This window comes from Eubalaena glacialis, chromosome 8 (assembly GCF_028564815.1).
Source record: "Eubalaena glacialis isolate mEubGla1 chromosome 8, mEubGla1.1.hap2.+ XY, whole genome shotgun sequence".
NCBI classification, from domain to species: Eukaryota; Metazoa; Chordata; class Mammalia; order Artiodactyla; family Balaenidae; genus Eubalaena; species Eubalaena glacialis.
The window spans coordinates 47184692-47205562 of record NC_083723.1 but is presented as its reverse complement, the minus strand read 5'-3'; the positions used below and the strand labels follow the sequence as shown (position 1 = coordinate 47205562).

General features: G+C 33.5%; 1 protein-coding gene across 1 annotated transcript in view; it reads left to right on the top strand.

The window, feature by feature from the left end:
- The window catches only part of LOC133096174 (protein piccolo), a 370525-nt gene that overhangs the window by 208757 nt on the left and 140897 nt on the right, over positions 1 to 20871 (top strand). The window contains exons 7-8 of the mRNA XM_061197659.1: positions 9083 to 11270; positions 16589 to 16725. Of these exons, the coding sequence (XP_061053642.1) occupies positions 9083 to 11270; positions 16589 to 16725 (2325 nt within the window). The remainder of the gene's footprint in view (positions 1 to 9082; positions 11271 to 16588; positions 16726 to 20871) is intronic.

Here is a 20871-nt window from a genome sequence, read left to right as displayed (position 1 = left end):
TCTAACACTCCATGTACAAAACTGTAGCATAATTAGAGATTTACATTTTACAGCATTTGAAATACAATTATTTTTGTTCTGAATACAATTATTTTTGTTTTGATGAGAGATTGTCAATGAGAAATGCAAATGAGGAGATATTTTATGGAAGCGTTGGAATCAGTACAATCCCTCTTTGTGGATCAATAATTTGTTCTCAAAATGAAGTAAGTCACAGGCAGGCAATACTATAATATTCAGCATGCTGAAAAAAAAAGCAGGTGGAAGAGATGTATCTTACTTTTTTAATATACATTTATGTTTTAGGATAAGTTTTCATGTTAATTCTTGGAAATTTTTATTAACTTTATTTTTCCACTTCAGATTGCTCATATAAACCATTAACACATTTTCTGGTAAAGGGATGTAGTCGTTATCTTGTGGTAGCATGTTAGAACTGTAAATGGTTTTGCCCTTGAAGAAGGAATCAACGTTAGATAGTTCTTCATAGCATTCCATATCCTAGTCCAGCAGCACTATGTAAAAGTTCAATGGTATAGAAATGAGAAAATAGGAGGTATATGTGTTTATTTTCCAGTGATCTGATCTGATTTTAATTCTTAGGCTATCATGTTTTCATAGCCTGTAGGTTAGTCAGTGCTTTTAAATTACTTCTTTGTTTCTCTTTATACTCACTGGTTATCAAACCTTCGTTCTGCTTAGCTAAGAGCATATAGGCAAAATATGTTTTGCTGCCCCAATAAATTTTTGAAGTAATAACTACAAAAAGAGTGATTTTAAACATAGTAATAACTGGATGTTGGGAGATTAAAAGGAAAAGAAAAAGGAGGTCATCCGTACCTTTAAGCATTTTCTTTTCTCTTAGGAAAATGATCAAGAAAACGTAATTTTGAATGAAGCAACACACCAGTGAAGAAATATATCTGTAGTCTTGCACAGAAATGTGTTTTTCTAATGAAAATGTAAAATCTAGAAATGACAAAGATGGATGGATGGGAGGGATAGAAGGTAGAAGGGAGGAGGGAGAAATACACATCCATATGTATAAAAAATGATCACCTTAAAAACTTCTAAGAGGGCTTTCTAAAATACCTTATACAGATTTTAGGAGAGAAGAAATTAATCTCTTTGGACCATTCCAAAAATTAGAAGGCAGTACGTGTTGCACAGACTGACATCTCTGGTGCTTCTGTCCAGCGAGGTGTAAACTAGTTTTCTGCTTGGCTGCCAGCCCAAGAGCAATGACTTTCAGCAAGAAAACAAGACAAACTGGGACAAGAGGCACATTAAGGAAAAGCTTAAAGATGCCTGATGAAATATTGAGCGCCACTTTCACAATATCAATTGGAGAACATTTTTGCCTCTGCTACTAGACTTTGAAAAATAACTTGTGTGTGACTTTTAAATATGTTCTATTACTTTGTTTTTATTTTCTGACTAATAACGTCTTGTGATTCAGTTTCTCACTTTTTTCTTGCTACTAGAATATTACAGCAATTAAAGAACTACTTTAAAAAAACAATTTCAAGTACATTCACAAATGGTGAATTCTCTCCCGTAGCTGTAGAGACTCAAGACTGTTTATTGATAAAGGTGTTTATATTTTTTCAATGATTCGGTGATATTTTCATAGCAATGCTAATACTGCTTATTTGGAGTTTGATTCGTGGAAATAGTTATTAAATTGTTCCACAGGACTCTAGTTGAAGAAATTTGATGGCTTTATTTTGTATGTGCCAGGCACTGTGCCTTATTGCAATGCCTAGTGGATTCTAGATGTTTTATCAGTTTTTAAAGTATTTTTCCATGAGTGGTATCATTTAGAATTTCATTTTCAAAGGTCACTCCTCCGTTGTCTTTCATTTTTCTTGTATATCTTAAAGCAATAGAAATTACTGAGCCCTTGCACTCAACATTTGGAATGTTTTAGCTGTGTGTAGGGGTAAGGGTGGAATGGTGGTAAATAATGGGTCTATTTTGGGAACACATTATTAATGATACAATGTATAGGATAGAATGCTGAATATTTTTATATTCAAATGCTATTTTCTCAAAACTGGAAACTGTAGATATTGGGGTAAGGAGACCCCTCGAAGGTGAATTAATGCTTTCATTGACATTTCAGAGAGTGAAACTGCTTCTAGGCCTTTTTCAAGGAAGGATGTGTAGTCATATTTTCCAGCTTGCAGCCTTGTGTTTATCTTACAACTTCATCTTCATCCTCCATCCTAACTTTCCAAAGTTAAAGGAGTATGCTAACCAGTGTTCATATATTTTAAAGAGCTGTCTTGTTTGAAGGAGAAAATATCCTAGACATTTCATCTACCTGCCTAATACTAAGAGGCAAAGATCTTTATAGACAGATAATGTTTATACCCTAAGAAGAAGGAATGACCAGGTACAGAGCAGAAGTAAAAATATCAGAGAGCACGTAGTATGTATGAGTAGTATTCTTCTTACCAAGACAAAGACTTACTCTCATATTCAAAGTAAATGCAGGCCCTGAATGAGGAGAACTCCCAATAAGGTGAGACAGATGACTCTGAGAGCATTTTCTGTCCTCCAGTTCTGTATTCATACTGCACAATTGAAGGGCAGGGACCATGTCTTACTCGTAATCTCAGTAGTCAGTACAATAAACAATAAGCATGTTCTCAGATTTTTTCACTGAGCTATCAGATAGGTGTTTTTGGTTTTTATGGTTACTGTTTCAATTCTTTTTTCTTAAGTTATTTTTAAGATGGCAAGGATTTCTCGATTTTAAAATTGAGGTTAGCTATCCAATCGATCTCCCTTAGTGATTCTGGTAATTAATTTCTCAAACTAAATACCTGTATTTCCTCCTAAGTTTGTAATCCCTTTTTAATTACACCACTGATCCTTCTTTTGAACTCAGAGTAAAAAGCAACTTTTAACAAAGATCTAGCATTTACATAATTTTTCAATCAGACTGGCAATTCATTATCCTCTGATTTTTCCTTAGTTATTGCAGCTGTGGAAAATTTCCCAAGATTTTTATGAGGTTAAGCTAGAAAGATTAATCTTCTGCACTGAAGAGACATTCTTATAGTTTTAGGCATCTATTTTTTTCTTCCTGTTCTCTAATAAAACTGTTTTTTAAAACTTGGTTGAATATCTTCTGCATATTAGTTCATGTTAATCCAAAAGGTGAGAATTATCCTATCAAATACAGGGATTAATTTTAGGATCATAAAACAAATTTATAACAAGGCAAAATAATCTAATACATTTTATTAATTTGCTCAGATTGTTACCATAGCCTGTAATATCTCTTTTTCTTTTACCCTTTATCCCAAGAGCTCTCTTTTTCAAGACATCATCGATGTCCCTGTCTTGTCCATTCAGACTAAGGCACTGTGACATACAAATACTAGCAGTCCTCATCAGTACGTAAGCTAAATGACAGTAGATCAGTGATCTCTTTCTGAAGACATCATCTTGTATATCCTCCGACATCAGTTGTTTTCAACCAGTGACTGTTTTGCCTCCCTTTACCCCTAGAGATATTTGACAGTGCATAGTGGCATTTTTGATTGACAGGACTGGGGTAGGATATGCTGATGGTATCTGGTGGGTAGAGGCCAGAGTTTCCACTAAACATCCTACAATGCACAAAACAGCCATCCCAACCCCGACATAGAATCATCTGGAAAAAATGTCAATAGTGCCGAGGTTAAGAAACATTAATTAGTTACTTACATTGATGCTGGACCATGAATAGTCATAGTCTGCATGCAGATCCCTGGCAAATTATATGAACACTTTCCATTCTTAAGTCCAAAACTTTGTTGGCGACTGTGTCAAGGGACAATGTAAAATGTTTTGCTGAAGCCCTGCGAGATTGTATTTTCTGTTTCTATGTTATCTATGTGGACTGCCACATTATCATTGAAGGAAATTAAATTGGGCTGTCACAATTTTCTCTTTGACGAAGCCACAGTGCTTGCTACCCGGTGCACTGCATTGCAAGTCATTGCCAATGATTGCACATTTACAGTTTGATGGTTTGTCCTGGTACTTCGCATGGTATTGGAGTTAATTTGACCACTATGTAACAACCTGGGTTGCCTTTTCCATCTGTAAAAAAAAGAAAGAAAGAAAGAAAGAAAAGGAAAATGAATGAGTGGAGATTTTAATATAGATACAGATTTCAAGGGCTTTATATATTATATATATAATACATATGTAATTATATATAACATATATAGTATATATTTTACATATAAATTATATATATGTAATATATTTTACATTTAAATTTTATTATTTGCTTCTCTATTTTTCCTCTTCCTGTTTGCATAGAACCCCTCTCTGTATGTGTTTCCATCTCACAGGTATTAATGCATCATCAGGCTGAAGTTAAACCAGATAATCCTGGGTGTTTCTATGAAATTTACATTTTATACTATTCCCTCCACATAGAAAGTATTCTCCTGTTTAAGTCCAGTCCCTTCTTCAATACCCAGGCTTTCTGCTATGTCTTAATCCATCTTTCCTTGCCCAAGGTGAAAGTAAATCCTTCTTATTCTGGGTCCCAATACACTCTTTATATACTCCTCTAATTCACCTTCTGACTTTTTATATAGATGATCTTTAAGAGGTTATGTTTTCTCTAGAAAATTGTGTGATATTTATCTGTATCAAAGTATCTTATTTATCTATAAATCTATGTGGAATTATACTGTTTGGAAGTGAATCTACATTTCTCATTATCTAAAAGTACAGGGACTTCATAAAAATCATTCCTGCTTAACTGAAAGAACAAACTTAAAAATTGAAGATATTATCATGACGAACATTGATTTCCAGTAGCAGGTATAGCTTTCTGTATTTATAAAATGAAAAATACATTCCAAAGTCTCTCTAGTGATACAGTGATTTAGAAGAGTATCTCTGATATTGACACAAGAGCTATTTAGCAAAAGGCTGAGGTAGTTTCTTCATACAACATCCTAAAAAATATTCCTGATTCATGAGTTTTTTGAGAATAAGGTTTGTGTTCATTCTATCTCTTACCTCTTAGCTCTGTGCCTTTATTATCTAGAAAAATGCATTTTAGAATTATACTAAGCAAACTCCTGGAATGAATAAATAAATTGAATTTTGCCATATTTATTATATATAGCAATGGATGAATAATTTTGGTCTAGCATCTATTTTTGCTTGTTCAACTTTTCTCATTCTTAGATTGAGCTTAGATTATTTTAACAGTGGGATAATGCACATATGTATATTTAAAGTCCTCAGGATAGTGTATCCATATACCTTAGCTATTGTTATTTTTATTAATAACCCTGACACCTCAGAACAAGGAAAAATTTATTTCCTTTACCATATAAGATGCGTGGTATAAGTGGATTTCCCCAAGGAGAATGTTGTTTAAAATAACTTTGGACAGCAAAACTTATGCTGGAACTTGTTTGCTTCTTAACACGGTTACCTCCTAGGTATTGCAATTGAAATTAGATATTCTTCCAGTCTTCCTCAACCTCCATTCTATTCTTAGGACTTTCTGTTCTTTTCCCTTGGTCTGTTATTTGCACAGCTATTTTAAATTATTTTACAGTTACTTAGTACAATTATTTTTCAGATTAAGAGCACCAGATCTGTCTGAAAACTTTTACCAAGCTAGTCATTAAGGAAAGAAAATCCTATTAAACACCAAGATTTTTCTAGATTGTTGTTGTTGTCTCTAATCATGGCCTCCAACTGCATCACCTTTAATCGTGATAAACTTTCTTTTATACATCTCTTGATCTTTTCTAAGCAATTATATTGTTTTGTTTCGATTCTCTGTTTTGGGGTTCTCTACTCTTATTTTACATTATATTGTTTAGATTAGAGTTAAATAGTCAGTTTAGAAGTTATTTATTGTCTCAAAAGGCTGTTCTTTTTAAATTATAAATTGGCAATTCATCACTTTAAATTCTCTACTATATATCTGTCTGTCCTCTGGATTATAACTAATCTAGATTCTTGTTTTAACTGATTTACTCCTTAGCCAAACCAATAATGTAACAATAAATATTGACCTCCTCTACATATAGGACAACTGAGGCCCAGGGAGTTTAAGCAACTTGCTAAAGGTCTCACAGCTGGTAAAGGCAGAGCCAGGACTGAAACTCTAAGTCTGCCCTGAGACACTAAGCTTTCAATCAGTGTTACACTTCCTGTCATTTGGGAAGAATATGGTTGAGACCTTGATGAGTCTCCAACTTTGTTATCAAGAAGGAACAGCAAAGCTATTTCGATTTGTGGAGACTGAGTAGTTAGCTAGACTAACTCAGTAAGTATCTAGCTTCTACCAACCAACTTTGTCACTTGTTTCCATGACTCACATCCGTGGCACACAAAATATTAATAAACATAAGTCATGGATCATTAAATATTTGCAACCCTGAAAGATAATTAGAAATCCCTAATACCTGGAATGTTTCTTTAACCTAGGATTTTATAAAACTGCAAAAAAATGAGCATGACTAAGCACACTCCCTCAAGTGAGAGCTATAAACTGTTAAACATAAAGTTAAGAGAAATTGCATAAATGTATGAGCAATAAACAGTAAGAACTACTGTCAATTTCCAGTTCATTATAACCATTACTCTTAATACTATAGTCTTTTTTACAGTTCCTCATAGTTTTATCTTTCTTGTGTTTTCGTATCTTTCCTCTCATTCCACACAGTGAATTCTCGGAAATCCACTTCTTGATTCAGAATTTTTAAAAATAGTAACACACCAAAAAATCACAAGTTCTTATTTTACCCTTTCATTTCTTCATTCTTTCATTCAACAAATATATGCACCCATTTAATGGATGCCTTCAGTTTTTTTTTTAATTAATTTTCAAAATGTGTGTGTCCACCCCAGAAATTTCTTTCATTCTCTCTATTTACTCCATTCCACTGTTACCTTCTCTGTTCTGTGTGCTTTCTCTCTGCATCAGCTTTTAGTGTTACATTAATTCGTGCGCATTTTTGACCTCCTTTGGTAGGGAGGAGAATTCTTACTTTCAAAGTAAGACTTTTCAAATGTCTTCATATTATGCAATGCCATTACATTTTCAGAGTAATGCACTTAAACACTCTTTCTCAAACGATTTCACAACCACAATCATGTGGTACACATGAACATCTTAAATTTGAAAACTCTTAATGCATATACCAAATCTACCAAATGCTAGTCTAGGAAAAGAAACAGTCATTAATTTCAGCCTCCTGTTGAGCTCCATTATATTCAGAGAACTGAAAAGATTATTGTGAAAAACTTTTTAAAAATAGAAGACATATATGTCAGTATTTTGGAAAATTATTAAGTAGTTGTAAAATTTCAATTTTAATTTTATTACTATTTTATTATGGTCAGTTGATATTAAAAAGCATAACATGTACATCCATTTATTCAAAAAAACAGTTTTTTAAAATATTTGGAATATGAATTTACCAAATTCCACAGTTTTCTGTAGAAATAAGGGGATTTTACAAGGAAATAATACTTAATGGCTGCCTACAATGTGTACTAAATATTTTACACAGAGGTCTCATTTGCTCTTCATAACAACCCTATGACTTGATTGTGAGTATTAAATACAATGAAAATAATTGAGGGTGAGAGAGAATAAATAACATGCCAAACAGCTGCCTTTGTAGTTCCAATTCCCCATATTCCTTGAGATTTCTCTGTGAGGATGAATAAGCTACGATTTCAAAATCACTTAGCCATATTTTACAAACTCACAACATTTATTCATTGTGAATTTGCATTCAGATATTTAAAATTTCAGAAATACACATAAACCTCAATTGATCTTTAGGATATTGCTTCTGATTATAATTTCCATTAAACAATTAGGTCAATAAATGGAGCAGAAAAATAACAGAAAACAGATAAAAAACACCGAGGTAACAAATTTGGGAGTAGTAAAAAGGCAATAAAAGTACAAGGTCTTGGACAAATATGATATAATTAATTAGACATAATTCCCATATACTTTTTGTTATTTTGGGGTCCTCGATTTTTGGTGATTGGGAAAAAGGGAAGACTTAAGGTCTTTGTATTATTAGTAAGAAGAAAAAAAGTAAAGGATATGCAACTAGAAGGCAGAAGGCCTGAGATCTGGTTGTGAATATGCTGCTACATGGTTGGGTAACTGAGTATATCAGCTTACTTTAATTGTAGTCAAAATGATCTCTCATGTCTTCTGATATTCTAAAATTGTATGATTCTCAAGACCAGTGATTCTTAGAATGCAAGTTTATGACAAATTAACCAAATAAAATTGAAAATATCTGACAACTCACTGATAAACTTTATCTGATTTTAAGATTTTAATGAGTTTTTGAATTGTTTATAGTCACTTCCTTTTGCTTCATGTAGAAGTTACAAAAGCATTAAGAAGAAGCTGAAATTACTAAAGAATAATAGCATTGAAAGAAAATAGAAAACTCAAATAGTCAGAAAAATATTGAAAGATAAAATAGGAAATTGGTTCAGATAACTCTTGGGGGAAAAAAGGCAGTAGCGAATGAGAGGATTTCATTTCAAAACATTTCATGATTGGAATAGGAATGACAGTCACTTCAGGGGGTGAAAGTGGGAATGGGAAGATAGAAGCAAACAATTGAACAGGACAATGAGCATCTTCAACAAATATAACTTAAACTTTAGATAGTTAACACAAATACTCTGGGCATACCTTCAGTAAGTAATATTATGTATATTAAATAGGGTGGAAAACGAGTTTTTAAGAGTTCTCCTAAGAGTCTAACTAAAATATAATCCTGCCTAGCAATGTACTCTGTGCTTGATTTCAGAACTCAATTCTAATGTTACAAAGTTGTAATAATAAATAATCAATTTACCAAGAAGAGGAAAATTATTTTTCAGTTAACTGCATTTGTGACTAATACTTGAAATTATGTGTAGAATTTTAATTTTATTATGTGCTCATAGCTAAAACATATATGAACTCACTTTTATTTAAATGTAAATTATGGTTTTTTTGACCTTTTACTTTTTTTCCTTGATGATAAAGTACTGTATTTTGTTTACTTAATTACAGACAAAAGGTTCTCAAACCACGACACCTTCTGGCACTCAGAAAAAAGTGAAGAGAACTCTGCCAAACCCACCTCCCGAGGAGACCTCCACAGGAACTCAGTCAACATACAGCACAGTGGGCACAGTTTCCAGGAGAAGGATCTGCAGAACCAACACGATGGCACGAGCCAAGATTCTCCAGGATATAGACAGAGAGCTCGATCTTGTGGAGAGGGAATCTGCAAAGCTTAGAAAGAAACAAGCAGAACTTGATGAGGAAGAGAAGGAGATTGATGCCAAGTTACGGTACCTGGAAATGGGGATTAACAGGAGAAAAGAGGCATTGTTAAAGGAGAGAGAAAAGAGAGAGAGAGCCTACCTCCAGGGAGTAGCTGAGGATCGTGACTACATGTCTGACAGTGAGGTCAGCAGCACCAGACCAACCCGAATCGAAAGTCAGCATGGCATAGAGCGACCGAGAACTGCTCCCCAAACTGAGTTCAGCCAGTTTATACCACCACAAACCCAAACAGAATCTCAGCTAGTTCCTCCTACAAGTCCTTATACCCAATACCAATACTCTTCCCCTGCTCTTCCTACCCAAGCACCCACCCCATACACCCAACAATCCCACTTTGAGCAACAGACTCTGTACCATCAGGAAGTTTCACCTTATCAGACTCAGCCAGCCTTCCAAGCTGTGGCAACGATGTCCTTCACACCTCAAGCTCAACCTACACCAACACCACAACCTGCTTATCAGTTACCATCACAGATGATGGTGATACAACAAAAGCCCCGGCAAACTGCGTTATATTTGGAGCCCAAGATAACTTCAAACTATGAGGTGATTCGCAACCAACCCCTGATGATAGCACCTGTTTCTACTGATAATACGTATGCTGTTTCCCACCTCGGCAGTAAGTACAACAGCTTAGACTTGAGAATAGGATTGGAGGAAAGAAGTAGCATGGCAAGCAGCCCAATATCAAGCATATCTGCAGATTCTTTCTATGCAGATATTGACCATCATACTCCACGAAATTATGTCTTAATTGATGACATTGGAGAGATTACCAAAGGAACAGCCGCTTTAAGCACTGCGTTTAGCCTTCATGAAAAAGATCTGTCAAAAACAGACCGTCTCCTTCGAACCACTGAGACACGTAGGTCTCAAGAAGTGACAGATTTCCTAGCACCTCTGCAGACTTCTTCCAGATTGCATAGTTATGTGAAAGCAGAGGAAGACCCAATGGAGGATCCTTATGAGTTAAAGCTTTTGAAACATCAGATTAAACAAGAATTCCGTAGAGGGGCAGAGAGCTTAGATCACCTCGCTGGTCTTTCCCATTATTACCATGCCGATACTAGCTATAGACATTTTCCAAAATCTGAAAAGTATAGCATTAGTAGACTCACACTTGAAAAACAAGCAGCAAAACAACTACCAGCAGCCATACTTTATCAAAAGCAGTCAAAGCATAAGAAATCACTAATTGACCCTAAAATGTCCAAGTTTTCACCTATTCAAGAAAGTAGAGACCTTGAACCTGATTATTCGAGCTATATGACTTCTAGCAGTTCATCTATTGGTGGCATTTCTTCCAGGGCAAGGCTTCTTCAAGATGATATCACTTTTGGCCTCAGAAAAAATATTACAGACCAACACAAATTTTTGGGATCATCTCTTGGCACAGGGCTGGGCACATTAGGAAATACCATACGGTCAGCTCTGCAGGATGAAGCAGATAAGCCATACAGCAGTGGCAGCAGGTCCAGACCTTCTTCCAGACCTTCCTCTGTCTACGGGCTTGATTTATCAATTAAAAGAGATTCTTCCAGCTCTTCTCTAAGACTGAAAGCTCAAGAAGCGGAAGCTCTAGATGTTTCCTTTAGTCATGCATCACCCTCTGGCAGAACTAAGCCTACCAGTTTGCCGATTAGCCAGAGTAGAGGAAGAATACCAATTGTGGCCCAGAATTCTGAAGAGGAAAGTCCACTCAGTCCTGTTGGCCAGCCAATGGGAATGGCCAGGGCTGCAGCTGGACCCCTGCCACCAATTTCTGCAGACACCAGGGATCAGTTTGGATCAAGTCACTCGTTGCCTGAAGTTCAACAACACATGAGAGAAGAATCACGGACTCGAGGCTACGATCGTGACATAGCCTTCATCATGGATGACTTCCAACATGCCATGTCAGACAGTGAAGGTAAATTGGGCCTCAAACTACCTTGTTACTCTCAAAACTCAAACTCTTGTGTTTCTGCATGTTTAATTTTCCTTCTCCAAGGACGTATTCTACTTTTCTTGGTGCGTCTTTTGCATGTTTACTTCAATTTTATTTCTTGTAAATGGAAATTTTATCTTGTGTATAGATTTTGTAGCATGCTCTTCTTTATTTCTTTTTAGTTTATTCTTTTACTGTTGTTTCTTGGTTGTTTGCTTGATTTGTTTGGTGTCCACTTTTCCAAAACCATTACCAAATAATTGTGTCAATAAAATATGGTCATCCTTTAAATCTATAGATGGAAATATTTTCATTGTATGTTTCTTTTATTTTTTTAAAAGGCATTTTTAAAGTTATTAGTTTCTTTCAGTTTGTGAAATGATTAAGGTTTTGAGCCATTAAGTACTATTCTGCTAGACTCTGTAATAGAAAATTATTTATGTCATTTTGTGAGATCAGTGTTCGTTAATTCAGAGAATGTTCTCTTTTTGAGAACTTTCAAATAAGTCCCTAATGTTAACATAATGTAGAGTTTTATGATTCTAATTAAATAAAAGGTTTGTATTTTAATCTCTCTCACTATGAATGTCATAATTGACAAGTTTGTACCTTTTGCATTACATACTAGAAAGCTTAGTACTAAATATGGTTTTGACAGTAAATAACAGTATTATCCACATGCTTGTCAATATGTATGAAGCATTGTTTAGATTTTAAAATTGGAAATTTGTACACTGCTTTTGTGAATTTAGCTATTTGAGTTGAAGCCTTCCTTGTGTGTTCAGTTAGTCTTTTCCATGGCTTTGCTTTTTGCATTATTCCATTTTTTTTGCCCTAAATTGTCATTACTAGTTTTTCATACTGAACAAGAGATTTATGGCAAGTACATACTTAACTAAAAACTGGTTTATGGTAATTTTCTTTGTTTAGTCATATAGAACCATAAGGATTTTAGAAAATGACCTAGACCAAGTCTAAATTTGAAGACAAGGTTGGACAGGTACAGAGATGTGAAGTCTTGCCCATGCCAAGAGGACTCATGACACTTGGTTCTTTTTTTTTTTCCCCCTCTGTGGTATACATTTGAATGTAGGTGTGGTTTGAGTCCTAAAAATAAAATATTTCTCATCAAATAAAAATGTATTACTTCATGGCTTTAGAGATTACAAAGCACTAAGTTAATATGAACATCTCTTATTTTAAATCTAACATTTTCCCTGAGGACTTACAGGAAAATATGTTTTCATGAAAAGGATTTTCTTTTTTCTGTATCTAGACACCAATATGATTTTAGAAGTTCAAATGTAGGTTTGATCAGGACTAAGGTAATCACTGGATCTGAAGGAGAGACTGCTTTTTCTAGTGAAATTCCAAAGGACTAGTTCCTTCCTGATTTGTTTTATTCTCTACAGGCTATTGGATTGACCATTTTTTATTGATAACCAGCCAATTAAATAAAACACTCTGTGTGGTTTTTTTTATTTAGCCGATTGTTTGAATCAATCTACATAGTTAAGTAAGTTATATAATGCAGAAACATTTTTTTTCTTTTTTCACAATCCACATTTTACACACATTATATATGTATATAAATATATATATAAAATGACTGCTGCAGAAGAATAAAAAGGCTCTTCAATAATTGTATCTGTAAAATAGCAAAGTAAAAGAAAAACTAACAGGTCAATCACATAACTAAACACCTAAAATCTGTGTGTGCATGATGAACATATACCTGGAGAGAATTTGACAAATTGATTTATTCATCACAGATGTTTTGCCAACATGGTTCCAGACATACAGATGTTTCTAGATATTCCAAAATACGGCAGTCATTTACGTACAACCATGTAAAAATAACCAAATTTTTATTTCTCATTTATATGTTTGGATGATGTGTACTCATAGTCATCAAAGACTATGAAAACTTGTTTTGATAAAATATCAAGACACATCAAAAAATACTTATCAAATACAATTTGGTAAGTATTAGGAAATATCATCAGCTTAAAAAAAAGCATGTTAATCTCCAGAAAATTATTTAAACTAATTTGGATGAGACATCATGCAGCATACAAACTTATGAAATATGTAACGATGACACCAGAGAAGTAAACAATTAAAATGAAATTTACACAAAATCAAATTGAGTTAAAATGTATTTTTAAATTAAGCAGACAAGAAATTTAGTCATAAAAATCATGTTGATATAGAATTATACAAAGAAAAACTATAACAAACTGAATTACATATGTGATATTATGTGTGTGAATTGTAGTGATTATCTTTAAAAGATGTATGTTTTAAAATGTTATCTATTTTCTTTGTGTTTGTATCTCATAAGCATATCTCTTTTCTTCTGGTGAACAGTGGTCTGCTTTTCTTTTGAAATCTTGGATTCCTTGGGTAATTAAGAAAAAAAGTAGAAAGTGTTTGAATGATACTAAAACAACTTTGAAAAGTATAACATTCCAACAGGCTGTTTAGTATCATGTAAACAAAGCAAATTTAACTGATTTCAAATTTTTGTGCTTTCTCTGAACTCAAACTCTAGGTTATAGACAACAGGATGTTTTTCAGATGTATTCTATATAACTCCAATTAATTTTGAAATATCTCATTTGAGGTATAATCTAGGTAGGCATAATTTATGTTGCTTACTATTTATGACCACCAGCTTGAAGTCTACACCTTAATATCCATTCCTGGTTAAGAGAAAAACTAAACTAGAAACAGTCAAGTTGTATTTCTACAACCGCAAATATTTTGTTGAAAACATTCTTTCAAAATATACTCCATGTTAAAAAAAAAAAAAAAAGCATCGGTATATACAGTCTTTTAAAAAAAATTCCAATGATAATTTCATACGGAATAGAAGTAAGCTGTTCGTATAACTATTGTTACAGTCAATAATGTGAATAATGATAGACCCCAAAATAGCTTTCCTGCATTTTACATTTAAGAAAAGAAAATATCAATGGCTTAAAACGAGGGGATGTTAATCTCCAGCAAAATTATTTAATTTGGAAAATATTATTATAAAATTTAGTTTTTAAAGTTCGGATCTACCATAGCATATCAGACAATTGCAGTTATAAATAATTAGCGTTTATGTCCGACTTGCTGTAAATGATGAAGACAGAATCCAACATAAGAGCAGATTTATTTAATCTGGTTTTTCTTCGTTGATCTACAAATTCCTATGCAAAGCATGCTAGCCATCCTAACTTGGTTACGTATAGAGTCATTATAAGACATAACAGACAATCAAAGTATGTCATCAGAATCGGAAATAAATTGACAAAATTTATATCAGGTTGAGATTCTGCCTCATCTGTATAGACACAACCAAGGAAACATTTTAAAGGATTGTTATTTTAAATGCATTAAGCAAAGTTGTATATTCAAGTGAAATCATGTAGTGCATTATCCAAGATAGTCATTTATTAAAATCAGTATAGACTATTTTTTATGAGAAATATGTAATAAAGATATACAAAAATTAATATAAAATGATGTTAGTGTGTTTGTTGATAATCTAATAAGTTTTAGAGACTGATGATTAAATAATGGATTTTCTATTTACTTATCAAGTTTATATTAAATATTTCTTTCATAAATTTAGTCACTTGGTGTCAAATTAAAACTATGAAAAACCATAATAAATATTGAGTAGATTGTGAGAAAAGATTGTGTAACTATTAATGAGATTCAAGGGACAAATATTTATTTTAACATGTGCTTATCATAATTAGGATATTTAGCTTTCTTTAGTTGATGCTAATTTTCCTATGTTTCATTCATTTCCTGAATATTTAATGAATATTATGGCATTTGCAAGGCATTGTTTTTAGTATTGAGGGAGAAAAAAAAAAAACAACAACAAAAGAAGACATGAGCCTTACCCTCAAGCAGCTTAGAGTCTAATAGGGGAGATCAGATAAGTACATATGCAACCACAAATCAGGTATGTATCGTATTTCCTCAAATCTAAGACTGACTAAATTATGAGACATCATCTATCATTATGTGTTTATTCGGGGAAAGTGCTGTGGTTAATCAGTGGCGTTGACCAAGATCGCGGGAGGTGTAGAGGTGAGTAATGCTGTATATGCTATGGGTTTGCCAGCCCTTCCAGTAAAGAACTAATGGAAATTGCCTGGGAAAAAGTCTTGGGAGAAAGTAGTAGAAGAGAGTCAGTGATGTAGACAGAAAGAGAACTGTAATGAGATAGGGAGGAACACTCAATAGTACGGTATTGTAGAAGCTAGAGTTTCAAGAAGGCATAGGTTGATAGCATCATCAACAGATCTTTCAGGATGAGCACCTGAGAAGGGGTACTCCATCTGCCATTTAGGAAGCAAGAATGTATTTCCAGAGACTATTAATTAGGGATCCTTTTACAAAGAATAAAATTATATAAAGTCAAATTCTGTATATTAGGTAAACAGTGATTTGGGGGCACTAAATAAGAAAAAGACCTTGGAAGTACTAAGAACTGAATGGGATGAAGATTTTTAAATAATATTTATATACTCAAATATGGTTGTATTTTCAAAAAAGTATTTTAAGATGTCAAGTTTTGGCAGATTTTAAGTACAAAAAGCAGTCAACCAACTCTTTAATTCCTAAATCTGTGATCCCACAGAAAATAATTGTTTAATTTTTAATGAAAAATTCTAATAGATATATATTTAGTATTAGGCTACCAGGTGATTATGGCACACATGTTCCCAGCAGTGATACCTGGGATTCTCCTAAAAATAAATGCTTTTGTTTATTTATGGATGTCATAGAAATGTCATGTTTTCAAAAAATGCTCACTTGATGTCCAAAGCCATAGTGGTACTGGGTTGATATGAGAGTGGGAAAATAACAGAATCTTCTGTATTCAAGGAATATATTTTCCTTGGATTTTGGTGATGGGTAGTGGGGAGAGGTGAGGAGGTGGAACTGATGGACTGAGGTTGAATAGAATGACCTTTGAGAAATATTCATTGTTCATTTATTTATTCAATCACTGTCTAAATTTCTTCTTTCACCTAATCTAAATTTAAATTTTGTTTTATTTTGCTTTGAAAAGTTTCACAGGTGGCACATCATTTTTTCTAGGTTATTCCATGGTACAAAATTTTTAACATAATATTGGAAATGATTTTTCTGATCCTGTTGGCAATTGTGCTTGAAATGCATGAATGATTAATGAGCCTGGAGCATGTTGGTACTTCAGAACATCTGCTGCCCTCTGTCATCTGTATTAGTTAGAGTTGCAATGTTTGATGTTTCCTTGGTCTCCAAAGCCTATCACCTGCGTCGTGAAGAAACAGATTGGTTTGACAAACCCAGGGAGTCTCGTTTGGAAAATGGACACGGTCTGGATCGAAAACTGCCAGAAAGGTTGGTCCACTCTAGACCACTCAGTCAACATCAAGAGCAAGTAAGTGCTATATTGAGCAATCTCTTTCAGATTTATTAAAAAAAAAGGATTCATTTCATCCTAAAATGGTCTCAGTTATCCTGCAATGAATGGGACTTTTGTCAATCAAGTTCACAAATGATTTTTCTTTTCAGTATCTTAAAGTATTAAGTAACCTTACTTCATCAGCCATGACTGACATCGCAGCATAACCATGATGCTTCTACCAAGGCAATTTAAGCGATTTTTTTCCTCTAACAGATAATTAAGTTTGTACAACATACCCAACACTGCCATACACAGAGAATACATGAAGCTCCTGAAGAGTTTACAGAATATTGGGTGAAACAGATTTGGGCAATTTCAGTGTTCTCCAATAACAGTATGTTCAGGTGTCAAGCAAATAAGAGGATGACCAAAGCAAGTCAGCTGGGGACAGGGAAGGCGTCAGTTGGGGGTGAAGGGATGATGTTTTAGGGTCTATTATGTGGAAGTGTTTTTTTGTTTTACATTCATTTTTGGATTTTATCTTCAGAACAACTTTCATAAAGTATGTTTTATTAATACCTATTTATAGGTGAAAAACTTAAACTTAGAGGTACTATTCACTATTACATAAATATAATATCATAATTCATGATCTTATTCACTTTAGAACAAATGTGGTGATGTTTGAATTGAATTTTGATAGATCTTAGGAGATTAACAGTTGGATAACCTGAGGGAGATTCCTCTGGTAAGCCACGTGGCCTTAAATCAGTTGCCTTAACAGATCAGATTTTTGCAGGCTGTATATTCATTATGATCATTAAAATACCCACAAAGAGATAGTTACTTATATCATGTACATTAACTCCTAAATCATCCCTGTCTGATTAATGATTCATTGATGTAAATGACAACTATATTTTGAACAACAAAGAAGAACCATATGAATTTACTATAATTCAGTGTTTGTCACATTAAGGTGTAAAAGAAAACAAGACTTTTACATGTATAAGTACTGTCTAAAAGATATTACCTATGGTCTTAGTTTTGATTTTTTCCTAAGCAGTTTCAGTTTTCATAGACAAATTTCCAGCTGATTAGAATTTTCTTTTCTCAGAATTTTGTTCTAAATTTTTCAGAATTGTTCTGAATGTTTTCTCAGAATTTTATTTTGTTTTTCTAGATGCTATCATATTTTATAGAAATCTGTTCTTATCTGTATATTGTAAGTATTCTAGATCTAGAATAGATCTAGCTCAGAAGTGAGAAAACTAAAGGATTAAAATCATTCTGAACATGTTTAAAAATTTCAATTTACCTCTTATCTACAATTACTAAAACAATCAATTTGTCAATTGAAAATAATTTCCTTGAATTTTTTTTATTATAGGAATCTCTCTGTAATGACTTACTTGTTTTATCTTACCCATCTTGTTTGTTTCTCTGAAGTTTACTATTTCTGACAAACCTAGATCAAGTTAATGAAAACACAAATCCTTTAAAGAAATCCTAATAAGATGAACTATAAAAACTGAAGAGCTAAAAAAAATAATAACTTCCATACAATTATTTCCCAAAACTTCTGAGGATCCAATCAGAATAGTCTTGTCCAACTAATTTATCCAAGTAATATTCTACAGGATATATTTTAAAATAATCTGTGTCCATCCCCAAAAATATTTTCTAAAATTCTATTTTATTGTATGTAGATTAAACATAAATATTCCTAATGACTTTTTTGTTCATAGTTTTCTGTTACATGTACAGATTTATGATTTTGGTTCACTGAAGACATAGCACATCATGTTTAAATATATAATTATAGAGCAATAGAATACCAAAATTACAGTGGCTATATTTGAGAATCATTTAATTAATTTCTCTCTTTGTTTGATAACATAGAAAATGTAAGGATCCTTGTTAGAATTATATAGAGGTAAATGTAATAATGTGTATTTTCTTGCTAAAAGTTATTTTTTACATTTGTATTTTGTTATCTAACATACAAACAAAAAAACTGCAATACTCAAAACTGAAAATATGTAGAATTATAAACTAGTTATAAAGTAAACAGCCATATAACCACCACACAAACAAAGAAAGGGAGGATTTTCTGCCCACTGAAACCTCCAAGTGCCCTTTGCAGATTGTAATTTTCAACCTCTCCCAAACAAGTAGAAAATATACTGACTTTTGTGACAATAATTTCTTTGTTTTGCTTTATAGATTTCTCTAAATAAAAGCTTTATTGAAGACAACATATGCTTTGATTACATTTATATAAAGTTCAAAATTCATGCTTTTTTACATTAATATTTATCTTCAAATACTGTCTTCCTCATTAACTCATCAAAACTATATTTTGGTCTAGAAGGGATAGCAAAATAGCATTCTTGTTTTAGTCACTTCTTTGCATATTTAATCACAAAAAGGTAATATTGAACTCTTGGTACCAATAAGTCCAGCTGCTTTTATTTGAAAACTTATACATAATAAGAATTTATGTTCATAAAATGCTCTGGAGGCAGAAGTAATAAAACCAAATAGACTAATGCAAGCACTAATTTGTCTGCTTTTAAAAATATTTAATGTAAATATACATTAGAGAAATTGAAGAGTACTTCTGAAGTTAGACTCAAAATCATATAAACCATAAAAATAAGCCAAATCTGCAAAACTATATTTGTTTCCTTTCAAATATATATATTTATGTTTAACCTCTGCACTGTTAAGTAGAAATTCAACTCTGCTTTGTGAATTGAACAGATCACCTGACTCTTTTCTTTTTTTTTTTTTTTTTAATTTTTTTCAGTCACTTCATCTATAAATAGGACTAATACCCTTCACAGGGTTGTTACAAGGGTCAACATTTCTCTACTAGTACAAAATGCCTTCACTCTGCACTAATGCCCATGCCTTGTGCAATTCCCACGCAACCGCTATATTGCGGTACGTTGAGCTCCTCTGAAAGAGCCACTCTTTCTCTTTCTTCTGGGCTTTTGAATGTCTTGTTTCCTCTTCCTAAACATTCCCCCTCCTCTCTTCTCTTGGCTAACCCTATTCATCACTCAGGTCTCCATGTACATGCCTCATCTTGCAAGGAGCCTTCTCTGACACTACTACCACCACCTCCCCACAAGTGTTCTTCCTTTTGTGCTCCAGTAGCACTCCATGCATTGTGTCTTGGTCTACGAGCTTTTAGAGAGTAAGTGCTCTCTCTTCCATCCACCATGGTATCTATGCAGTGCCTAACACAGGGCTTGGATCCCCAGAAGGGCACTCTGTCCCCTGCATCTGTCATACAAGGTATTTAGGTGAGGGAAAGCATGAATGTCTGTATAAATAAAAGATATATTAACACAAGAGTTGTTATTTCATAAGTATGAAGGGCCAGTTCATGAACATAATTTCTCTTGAAATATTTGTAGGTAGGGAAGAGGAGGAACCCTTTTTCTGGGCGGCATACAGGTGATAGTTCTGTCAATGCAGAATCATCAAAAGACTATGCTATCAGAAACCTGGCTCTTGGGGATAGGTATGAGGCACTACTTGACATCAGTCCTGCCCTCTGGCCTTGTTCCTACTCTTAGTTGGCAGAAGCAACACCTGCCCTAAGACTTCATCTGCTGGAGAACTCTCTCAACACTTACCTGCGTTGGTTAGAAAAAAGCCAATATCCAGCTAGTGCAAACATGGGAGATGGATACTTCTGCTTTCCTCAGACTCTTGGTCACATTGATCAAAATTGAGGCAGTTTAATGTTTCTAATTGATTAATTGAATTCATGAAGCTGACTGTAGACAGTCTCTGAAATTACAGGAGATCCTATGAGATGCTCTGAAAGCAATATTCATGGAAATGAAGATGCTTAACATCCCTTCTACTTAATATCATCACAGATACATATTGAAAGGCAGTAGGGACTAGTTGATAAAACTGATGAAACATTTCAGAAACCTGATTACTCTTCTAGACTATGCAAGAGGGGGACTATGAGATTATATCAGCTTCTCCCTAGACTGGAGAATTAGACAGAATAACAAAAGGCAAAATTGTGTTTTCTTAGTTTATTTTTGGCCAAGTGAAATTAGAAGACATTTGAAGTAAAATGAAATAATATCCATAATTTTAATGAATTATCTACAGTAACAAAGTAAAGTTGAGTTATATCTAATAGTT